Source organism: Musca autumnalis, unplaced genomic scaffold (assembly GCF_047663935.1).
Source record: "Musca autumnalis isolate F117 unplaced genomic scaffold, ASM4766393v1 scaffold_1, whole genome shotgun sequence".
Classification (NCBI taxonomy): domain Eukaryota; kingdom Metazoa; phylum Arthropoda; class Insecta; order Diptera; family Muscidae; genus Musca; species Musca autumnalis.
The window spans coordinates 327,796,638-327,808,746 of NW_027411644.1; the positions used below are offsets into that span (position 1 = coordinate 327,796,638).

At 37.6% G+C, this 12,109-nt stretch overlaps 1 protein-coding gene across 1 annotated transcript; it reads left to right on the forward strand.

Annotated features, from left to right (window-relative positions):
* Positions 1-487: 487 nt before the first annotated feature.
* Act87E (Actin 87E) lies at positions 488-3,473 on the forward strand. The gene is made up of 2 exons (XM_073962837.1): positions 488-662; positions 1,898-3,473. Exon 2 carries the CDS (start codon positions 1,919-1,921, stop codon positions 3,047-3,049), a length of 1,131 nt encoding a protein of 376 aa, XP_073818938.1. The 5' UTR covers positions 488-662; positions 1,898-1,918; the 3' UTR covers positions 3,050-3,473.
* Positions 3,474-12,109: the final 8,636 nt, after the last annotated feature.

The window sequence follows — 12,109 nt, forward strand, 5'->3', positions numbered from 1 at the left end:
ATTCCAATGTTGTGATATAGACAAAAACCACCAACAACAACAGACATTTCTTTCGTGATATGTAATAATTTGTTTTATCGAGAGAAATTCTTTTTTAATAATGCAAAGTTTGGCGCTGTTGGATTTTTCATATAACACCCCTCTGCTTCCATATGTAGTTCCCCTCCCCCATCCCATATGTCCCGCACACACAATCGATGGTCAAATGCATTTATGTGTTAAAATTTTTAGAGAGATTTGAAAAAAAAGCCAAAAAATCACATTTGGAGGATATAAACAAAACGAATATTCAAAAATAAATATTCAAATCGGAAAGAGAACAAACATTTTCTCTCACTCACGAATTATGAGAAACAAAAATTGAGAAATTCTGAAAACGCTCTCACAATTTATGAATTTCAAAATCATGAGTATTGAAATTTCTCCTTAAACTATGCAACGCCTGCGCCTTTTTCCCATATGTGTGAGTGGCCATCGCCTTTGTGTCAGAGTATGGGAGGCCCAGGTGAGCCTGTGTGAGTAATGAAAACCATATGTACCAATGGTTCAGATACACAAATTCCAATGTCTGGTATAAATATTAGCACACCAGAATCCAGCAGTCACTCGCAGTTCTACAGCGAAAGTGTTGATTTAGTCTCTTAGTTTTTCTTTTGTAAACGGTTAGTATTCAAAAAAATATTTGAAAAAAATTATATCAAACTAAAAGAAAAATAAAATTGTGTGGTATTTGAAAAAACAAAGTGGTGGACAAATTATGAATATTTGAAAAGTGATATCTTTGCACATAATCACAACCAAAAAAAGGATTACGCCCAAGACATTTGGAATACAGAATTAACATATCCTGGATTATCTAATAAATTGTTAAACAAAAAGTGATAATACAAAATTGAAAATGCAATTTAAAAAAAATTATGAAATTTATTTCCGCAAGTGTTACGTGATTGAAACAATTTGAAAAAAAATATTTTTTTATAAATTAAAAATAATTTTAATTAACTTTACAATTGGAATACAAATTTACCGAATTTTTATAGCAACTGAATTCAAAAAAGATGGAACTCATTTTTAATTATTTTAATATTTCGCGCTTTGAAATTGCATAAAATAATTCGGATTGAAAATATTTAATATTCAAATTAATTATTTGAAAATATTACAAATTGAAATTAATTAGTTTTTTGATTTTCTAATTGCACTTCAATTGAACGGAAATATTGTGGAAATAAGAAAAAAGAAAACAAATGTTAGGAAATCCAGGAAAAAACAAAAAATCACATCAAAAAATATAGAACAATTATATTTGACATACAGAATAATTATATCGATTATAAAAACAAACTAATTAGCCATCCAAAAACAATTCAATACAATTTTAAAAATAATAGTACCCATTGGGAGAGTACAATAACTGATCACAGCTCTGGAGTCACATTTTGCGTGCTCTTTTTTCAAAAATCAAAATTATCGTTTTTTTTTTGTTCTTTTGTTTAAAAAAAGTAAAAACACAAACCGTTTTTCTACATTTCGCAGTACATTTTTTTAATTTCAAAATCAAAATTCCACAGTTCTGGAGTCCCATTTCCCGTGCACTTTTCTTTTCGAAAATCAAACATTTCTTTCGCGATTTCTTTTTTTTTTCTTTCAAAAATAGTAAAAACACAACCGCACTACGTGCTGCCTTTTTCGTTACATTTTTCTGATTTCAAAATCAAATTTCCATATCGCGTTTCTATCTTTATTCCAACACATTTCAAAAAAACAACCCCGCTGTCTGTGTGTCTCCCCACCACTACGTTTTTTTTAAACACCACCCAACACCTACTTCCGACCGCACTTCGAAAATCTTGCAATTCCTAACCAACATTTTTTTCCCTCCCTCGAATTTTTACAGTAACAACACAAAAACTCCAAAATGTGTGATGATGAGGTTGCTGCTTTGGTCGTCGACAACGGCTCCGGTATGTGCAAGGCTGGTTTCGCTGGTGATGATGCTCCCCGCGCTGTCTTCCCCTCAATTGTAGGTCGTCCCCGCCATCAAGGTGTGATGGTCGGTATGGGCCAAAAGGACTCCTATGTCGGTGATGAAGCCCAATCCAAGAGAGGTATCTTGACCCTCAAGTACCCCATTGAACACGGTATCATCACCAACTGGGATGATATGGAAAAGATCTGGCATCACACTTTCTACAATGAATTGCGTGTCGCCCCCGAAGAGCACCCAGTCTTGTTGACTGAAGCCCCCTTGAACCCCAAGGCTAACCGTGAGAAAATGACCCAAATCATGTTTGAAACCTTCAACTCCCCCGCCATGTATGTTGCCATCCAAGCTGTCCTCTCCTTGTACGCTTCCGGTCGTACCACCGGTATCGTTTTGGATTCTGGTGATGGTGTCTCCCACACCGTTCCCATCTATGAAGGTTATGCCTTGCCCCATGCCATCCTCCGTTTGGATTTGGCTGGTCGCGATTTGACCGACTACTTGATGAAGATCTTGACTGAACGTGGCTACTCCTTCACCACCACTGCTGAACGTGAAATCGTTCGTGACATCAAGGAAAAATTGTGCTATGTTGCCTTGGACTTCGAACAAGAAATGGCCACCGCTGCCGCCTCCACCTCCTTGGAGAAATCCTATGAACTTCCCGACGGTCAAGTCATCACCATCGGTAATGAACGTTTCCGTTGCCCAGAATCCCTCTTCCAACCCTCATTCTTGGGTATGGAATCTTGCGGTATCCACGAAACCGTCTACAACTCCATCATGAAGTGCGACGTAGATATCCGTAAGGACTTGTACGCCAACATTGTCATGTCTGGTGGTACCACCATGTACCCCGGTATTGCCGATCGTATGCAAAAGGAAATCACTGCCTTGGCCCCATCCACCATCAAGATCAAGATCATCGCTCCCCCAGAACGCAAATACTCCGTCTGGATCGGTGGTTCCATCTTGGCTTCCCTCTCCACCTTCCAACAGATGTGGATCTCCAAGCAAGAATACGACGAATCCGGCCCCGGCATTGTCCACCGCAAGTGCTTCTAAGCGACACGCCCCCCACCAGCTGCACTCAACATCAACAACAACATCACTGGCGGCGACCTCACACACCGAAACACTCGCTGACGAAAGCTCTGCTGCTGCTGAGACTTCTCTTCACCAGCATCATTGCCTTCCCAAGGATGCAATCGATGTGTTCGAGGGTCATAACGCTCCAACAACAAATAATTATTCTACAGTTTTCATTTTAACTTTAACTATTCTATTATTATTTCCCCCCTTCCCCCACTTTATTATCATTTAATTATTTTTAAGTTTAATCAAAAGAAGAACAACAACAAAACAAAATCATGGACCTGAGAAAGAGGAGAACAAAAGATATTGTAAATTTTTTTAGAACTATGCGAGAAAATAAAGAAAACATAAATTGAGAGATAAACACAACACTTAAATAAAAACCAAAAATAAATCTGGTCTTTTTTGTTTATGCCCCCTTTGCATTGCCATGGGGTGGACGGGGGTGGATAGATCTGTTGGTGTAGGTCTAAAAAACTACAGCATACGCATGCGCCATAAAGGAGTCTCGTGGAGTTTTATAGGACGGCTGCGATGTATTCACCATTAGCTGCCATCAATCCAAAATCATTCGAGTCAAGTCTAAAAATACTTAAATATGGCCACCAGATGGTTGGCATCTGGCGGCTGGCGTCACTGTCCGCCATGGCCCTGTAACCATAACAAGACTTCAAAACAAACAAATAAATACAACTTTCAAGTGCTGAGCAAGGCGAATGTTGTAAACAACATCTGCATTATCATAGGGAATAAAATGTTTTCCTCTGCTGTCCCTTGAAGCACTTGAAACCAAAAGGAAGCCCATCACATCAAGAGGACATTGCCATTCCGCCGACGATGTGTACGGTGGTGTTTTATGAATCACCGATCCTATTAGATCATTTCCTCGGTTTCACCTTCTTTCTGGTTTGCATTTTCCAATATGACCTTTCGTTTGGGTGGCGGATGTGTGTGTGTGTGTGTCTATGTACATGGGTGAGAGGAAATACGATGTCTATGTATACATTTGTGTGGGTTAAGAAATTCTCACGTATGTGTCTGCGATTTATTTGAAAATCTAAAAATATTCATCGATATATATTGCATATTTCTTGTATCACGAAATCTTCTAACGCATACGAGTACATACTACGTCGGCCTATATAAACACTTGTGTATGTATGTAGATACATTCATATGGATATTTGTAGGTATGTATGCACGGTAAATACCATACCACATGTATATTATTATGGAATTCTATCGTGTTGTTGACTAGATTTTGTTGGTAAATCATGCACATAGGATGTTGAGTATTTTTGAATTCGAACTAATTTAGCAAATGTTCTCATATATGAAATATTATCCGAAATACCAGCGGTCCGTATAACGAAGAACAAATTTGAAAAGTCTTAACAGATATAGGCGAATTAAAATCCTATGCGCAGCGCACTACAGAATAATATTGCATTTGACCCTACACTAAAATTTTAACATATAAAAACATTATTTTGAAATTCCTTACCCCATTTATGAAAAAACAAGTAAAAAAGTATCACTTGGCTTTGCCGACAGAGATTTACCCTTAGCCTGTGTGAATTGAATCGTTCATCTATTAACAATATCGAATGTAACACCGACAAGACAAAAAATATACGTATTTGGTTTGAAGCTCAAACGTGTTGCGGAGGATGTCGATCTTATTTTGGGAGTCATTCCTTTCGATAGATATTGTGCCCACCAGTAATTTCAGTTGGTCACCGTTTGACATAGAGATTTTGTTTGGGCCACGATGTCAGAAAGCATGGAATTGCCCACGAAAAAAATAATATCGCTTAAACAGGACCACAAGGAGTAGCATCGGTGTATATTTCCAAAGGATCTTCAAACACTTCGAGCATCTAAACAAAGATGTTGAACTTTTGTGGGGGAGGTACCGTAAGAGAGAGAAGACCGATATTGACCATTTCTGAAGTAAAACTATATTTGGACAAAATATTAAGAGATCCAAAGTTCGGACGGTTGATCTGTTCAACAAATATAACGCGTACTATTTTAGTGGCATAGCGGAAGGTGCGCACCGATAGTGCCCATCTTCAAACTTAAACTTATTTTGGGCAATATGTTACGAAGGTCAAATTTTGCACCGAATCGGCTGATATACGGGCGCATGGTGCCATAGGGATGCATGGCGCCATAGGGGCTATTTTCTCAGGAAGTATACACTTGCTCCTGAAAAAACTTGTACCGTCATAATAGGGCGAGCGAATACAATTTGTTACAACAAAAATCAAAGCGATTTCAAAGCAGGCCTTAAACTGTATTTTTCCTAAATTTTCTGTAGGAGATACCTGTCTCATAGAAATATTAAGATGTGCAAAGTACGGACCAAACCCGTCACTGCCTTTAGGAGTTATCGTGCGCACAAATTTTCCGAACATTTTCGAACTTTTGTGTAGGAAGTACCAAGGGAGTGAACCGATATGGCTCATCTTCGGTATTAAACTAAGTTCGGACCAAATACTACGATGGCTAAATTTTAGACCGAATTGGCAAATCCGTTCGAGAGTTATCGTGCGCTCCAACCACTATACATGGCGCCATAGGGGATTTTTTTACACCTTTCGGTCTATTTTCTCAGGAAGTATGGATTTGCCCCTGATAAAACTTGTACTGTCGTAATGGGACCAGCGAATACAAATTGTTATTAAACAAACAAAGCGATTCGAAGGCAGGTCCTAAACTGAACTTTTCCGAAATATGGTGTGGGTGGTACCCGAAGGAATGGACCAATAGAGTCTATATTGGAACCTCATGAATGTCTGGTAGAAACTTCACAATGTGCAAAATATAGACCAAATCGATTACTCCCTTCAAGAGTTATCGTGCGAACAATTTTTCTGATCATTTTCGACCTTTTGCGGGGGAGGCACCTGAAGGAGTGGACCGATATGGCTCATCTTCGAACTAAAACTAAGAATTTTAACTAACTAAGAATCTTAAGGCCTGCGTACATAAGCTGCCTTGCCTGCTTACCTTGCTTACTTCTGATAAAAGAATAAAAAAGAAAAGGGAAACCCAGTTCGAAATTTCCTCGGCCTTCTTTATTCTTTTATTTTTATTATGTCAAAAATGAAGCAGGAAAGCAAGGCAATCAGGCAGAGCAGCTTATGTACGCAGGCCTTTAGAGCCAATAGGTTAATCCGTTCCAGAGTTATCTATCCAGTCAGCCAGACATACGAACGGACGAACAGTGCAAAATCGACTCCAACTTGTCTGAAACGGATTTCGTCCAAACATGATAGGGTCTAAAACCATTATTTCGATGAGACACATTTTGCCCGTATGCAAGTGTACGGGGATTTCTGAATGAAATCGGACACTTTTTCAAAAAGTGATTTTGATTTTGTTTATTTCAGTATATTTTCAGATTTTTTTGACTAACGGTTCCAGAGATAAGAAGTCGAATTCTGTAAAAACTATATGCAAAGATATACTCATATTTTTTTTATAAAAAATTGAAAAAAAATTGCACAGTTGGACTAGTAACCTATCCCACCAAAAATCAGAATATTATGAAAAATTAAGGAAAAAAGTTGACGGACCCGCAAACATTTTAAGGGCCATGATCTGTGAATCCGCAGTGTGACCAGAAGTGTCGTGCTGTTACCGAAGAGAAAAATGTCGCATGTAGATCATGGATAGGCAATGTGCGCTTACTGAGAGCAAGTGAGCATACATTTCAATGCATTTTACATTGAAGTTTTCGCTCACTTGCTCTCAGTAAGCGCACATTGCCTATCCATGGTCTACATTGTAGAGTCTACATTGTAGACTATTCTACACTCAATAGAAACGAGTAACGCACGACAGTGGTATAAGGAGAAAAGAGAGGAGAAAAGTATTTTCCGCAGGAAAAATAGAAAAGCGGATGTGTAAAAAAATCGAGATGTACAGAAACTAGAATGAAGTGAGAAAACTCTACCAAAGAGTGAAACATAAAACTGATGGCTTTGATACAGGCACATCCTCCTTTAGAGACCAGCAAGGTAAGTTGGTAACTGATACAGATAGTGTGCTCGGGATGTGGAAAGAACATTTTTCTAAACTGTTGGTATCCAATACTAGCGAAAACGACAAAGATATACCACAGATCCAATCCCAGAAAATGATATTGAATGTTTACCGCCCCCCAAGATGAGGTAAAGACAGCAACAAACCGGCTGAAGAATAATAAAACGCATTTTACGCTTACATTTAAAACAGGTGTTTTGGGAATTTACGTAATTTATTTGACAGGTATTCTGTGGAAAAGACAACTTAAATGACGAATGTTTTATAAAACATGTTAGATGAAAAAGCCGCCAAAGGCAGCAGTAGCTGACGGCCTACCAGCCAAAGTGTTCTAAACAGAGGCGACACGCTGATAAGGTGTATGCATCAGCTAGTTAGCACCATCTGACAGAAAATAACGCGTACCCGGAAACGGAACATCCCTTGTCCCGTCCACAAGAAAGTAGATAAGATTGTATTCTGCATCTACAGGGACAAAAGTCCTCTCCATATTGCCTGCAAGATAGTATCATGGATGTTATGCTAAATACCAAATCCTATGGCGAACGGAATAATTGCGTTATACCAATGCGGCTTTAGACCTGACAAATCCAGATATTTACGCTGCGGCAAATCCTGGAGAAGACCCAAGAGATGCAAATCGACACCTACCACCAAGGTTTACATAAGGTCGGCCAATAAGCCCAGCTGATAATTATGTTTGATGTCAAAAACATTATTGTGATTTAAAATACAAAGAAACTAAAATCACAATAATGTAAAATCTATTATGTTTGTTGTCAAATGTTGTTAACAGTACTCTGAATGGCCGACCTTCTGTAAGCCTTTCCTCCCACCTTTTTGTCGATTATAAATCAGCCTTGACAGTCTCCGACCTTTGACCGTATTCCAAGCCATGTATCCCCGCAAAGCTCATTCGGCCTTGTAAGATGAATATAACTGATACCCTCCTCAGTTAATATACGAAAGAACCTCTCCGAATAGTTTAGTACCAAATAAAGTTTCAGACAAGGGGGCGGCCTTTCGTGTGCCCTATTCAACATACGAGATGCAGATGTAAAAAGAAATGGCACAATTTACACCAATAGCCACATGTTACGTGCTTATGCTGATGATATCATAGACGTCATGGGAGATCAGTAAAAGAAGTAACTGATGCATTTAAAAAAGTTGACGGCGAATCTGCTAAAGTGGGTCTGGCGGCAAACGGCGACAAGATAAAGTTGATTCCATAGAACTCGGACCAACTGTGGACGTTGGTTCCTATAATTTTGAGGTAGTTCAAGACTTCGTCTAACTCGACACCGACCTAAACACAACAAACAACATCATTTGTGAACTACTATGTAGTCCGGTCAAAATAGACATTCGTATAAGGGGGAAATAGCAAAAATTCCCACAAAGCTGAATTTTGGTGGAGAGCTAGGGTTGGCCATTAGAAGCAACTTCCTAAAAGTCCCCATCGATCCCATGTGTGCAAAACAAGTTATTCGGGGTCAAAGGTCATTTTTGGAGGCATTATTCAGTTTTTTTAATTTTTCTCAAAAACGGTAATACTAAGCAAAAGCTCGCTAAAGTAAAAGTTGTAGAATCAATAATTGTCTACAAGATTGGTCTTTATAATTCTTAAAAAAGACTTACCGTTTTCGAGATATCTCGATCTAAAGGTCAAATAAAAAATTAGCCCCGTAAGTACATTATGAGGCGAACCGGTTAAAGTAACGACACTATGTGTTAGATACTTCCGTAAGCTTTCAAACGATGTCCACTTTGCAGTAATCGGTTCAGTAGAACCGGATTTAACCCGGTTTTTAAATTTGGCCTTTCGGGTCTAATAACCGGCGAACCGGATTCGCAACCGTTGAAAATTATACATTTCCGTAATCAGCGCAACAAACCCTACCTTCGGACAAAACTTGAAAAAAATCGGAGAGTTTTCGTTGGGGTCGTTCCCGTTGGGCTTTCGATTATACATGTGGGTTAAATGGGCTATTTTTGCATAAAATGACTCTAACATTGAATAACTCCACTAAACACGCTCCGATTTTGTTGGAATTTTTTTTAGAAGATAGCTATAATTTCGCTCTTCAAGAAAATATATTTTTTGGGGGGACAGACCCAATTACTTCGCTTATTTTAGCCGGTTCGTCTGAATATGTGCATATTTCCCTTATAAGTGCATAAAAATCATGTGTTTTTTAGAACAGCTATATCTCAAGAATGGTTCCTTCCAAGAAAAAAATTATAAGGGTCAAACTTGTAGATAATTTTTCTGTCTACAATATTTACTTTAGTCACTTTTTGATTAGATCAACCGTTTTCAAAAAATAAATCCGAAAACCTAAAAACCCTTAAATTTTGACCTTTGACCCCGAATAAATGTTTTTGCACACATGGGATCGATGGGGACTTTTAGGACGTCGCTTCTAATGGCAAACCCTAGCTCTCCACCAAAATTCAGCTTTGTGGGAATTTTTGCTATTTCAATGTCTATTTTGACCGGACTATATGGTTGCTATTGTATGGTATGGGTACTTGCGCAGTGGTTTGTGTGTTTGAGAGAAAAATTCTTCGAAAGATCTACGGGCTAATCTGCGTTGACGATGAATATCGGCGTCGTATGAACCACGAACTGTATCTGCTATTCAACGACATCAGTATAGTTAAACGTATCGAAATACAACGATTGCGTTGGCTATGCAATGCAGTAAGAATATATGATGATGAACCCGCCAAAAAGGCGTATAAATGCGGGCCGCATGGCGTCACACGCAGATCTGGAAGGTCAAGAGGATGTACTATAGGTCAAATAGCCCATTTTTCTGGCCAAAAGTCAGATTTCGCACTTTGTATTTTCACTTATTTTGTGTTACTTTCTTGTAAGAAACACTTCAAATATAATAAAAATAAATTTTGTTTTTGTATGAAAAATTATACCGTTACATGGCAGGCTGCCAAATATGTATTATCCAAATATCTTTAAAAACTTGTTAACGAAATATGTTTACTTGTATACGTTCAGGGTGAAACAAAATCACAGTATTAGCATAAGTAACGATTTTATTAGAAAGTATTCGATATCTATTTATCAAAAATACCCTCCTATCATCATTTATGTGTATAAATAGTTATTAAATGGGTGTTAACTTTGAATTTTCGAAGAAAGTAGAACATTTTGAGGTTATGTACGCTTTTAAAGTCTCGGCAACGTTCGGCAATGAAAGTGAAAATTGAAATTGGTTCATTAACTCGTGCCGAATGCAGAAAAGTTTATGTGATTTTGCGTAAATTTGCTCGACAAGAATTATACAACTTTTTTTAGGTTACCATAATATTGATTTTTTGAAGTCAGGGTTAAACCTCTTACCAAATAATGTTAGCCAAATTGGAGTGTACAGCATTCTGCTGTGTTCTTAAGTCAAATTATTTACAAATCTTTTATAAATATATACAGTTATAGTCAAAATATGTCAAATCATATTGTGGGATTTTCAAGGTAATAATTTTAAGGCATATGCACATTAAAACTAAAACGAAACACTACAAAAAAGCTTCTGAACTTATCGGATGTCGATGCCTTCAATTCTGTAGACAAATAACAGACCTTCCAGTTTTTTGCCCCCAAAGGTTTAAGGTACCAGTTGTGTATTTGGTCCATAAAGGGTTAATTTTTTGGCCCACGTTGTTCCATTTTTCTCCCTGAATTTAAAAACGCTATATTAACTTAAACCAAATACTTGTTTTAACTTTAAGACTTTTGGATAATAAAATGGACCGTTTGACCTATAGTGCGATGGAGCGAACAAGTGAAATACGACATCAGAAAACTCCATATGCCAGATTGGGAAATTAAAGATACAAACAGAGAGGAATGGAGATCGTTTCTTAGTTCGTACTGCAAAGAAAATTTGTTATAATGCTGATGGAAAGAATCTTATTCTACTCATGTGCCACCCAGTTGCATTTCTCTTAGAGACTATCTGACAAGTCATTGCGTTGCATTTAAATAGCGGAAAAATACCAATGATCGGCCTTATAAGAGGTCAACAAGGTTTATTTATAGGAATACCCAGTTCTGGCTATCAGGGGCTTGATGGAGGATCTTCTTCCTATTTTTCAGCTTTCGTTGTGGCCTAAGTATCTTGGGTTAGTTAGTTGTGGGAATTGTTTTACCGTAAACCTGGACATTTAATGGCAATGTATGTATGTAGCCAGTGACCGTAGAATTTGTGCGAATATTTGCATTTTTCTCACGCGGATGAATGTTGTATTTTTATACCGTCAGCCTTTAGGCAAAAGAGGGTATAAACACTACTGAATGCTATGAAAAATGTGCCTCATCGAAATAATGGATTTAGACCACAAGTATGTTCGGACGAAATTCGTTTCAGACAGTTTGGAATCGATTTACACATGTCCGTCCGTCTGTCTGGCTGGTGCGCACGATAACTCTCGAACGGATCAACCGATTCGAAACAAATTGGAGTAGCTATGATGTAATGAATAACTTTCAACAAATGCAAGTATATAATAGTAATCAAATAATTAGCTCTCCATTTTCTAGAATTAAGATAAATTACATATAAAATATTGTTTTTAGAGTAGTTAACAATTTTGGCTGTCTATTTGTAATTATTTAAATTGGCCCCAAAATTATAAATTGGCTTCAATTACAAAGCAAATAAATAAATAAAAAAATAACTTCGTAATATTTTGCCCAAACTATGTTTAAGTTCGATGATTGGTCATATCAGTCCACTCCAACGTGTAACCCCCACAACAAAAGTTCAACATTATTCTGCAAATTCATGTGAACTATAACTCTCGATGGGAGCAATCGATTTTGTCCAAACACTGCACATCATATTATTCCTTCTAGGTATTGATTGGGTTTGAATATGGACAATGCGATCCACAGTACCCACCCCCACAAAATTCGGAAAAAATGAAGTTTACGACAGTAGAATTTTCATACTT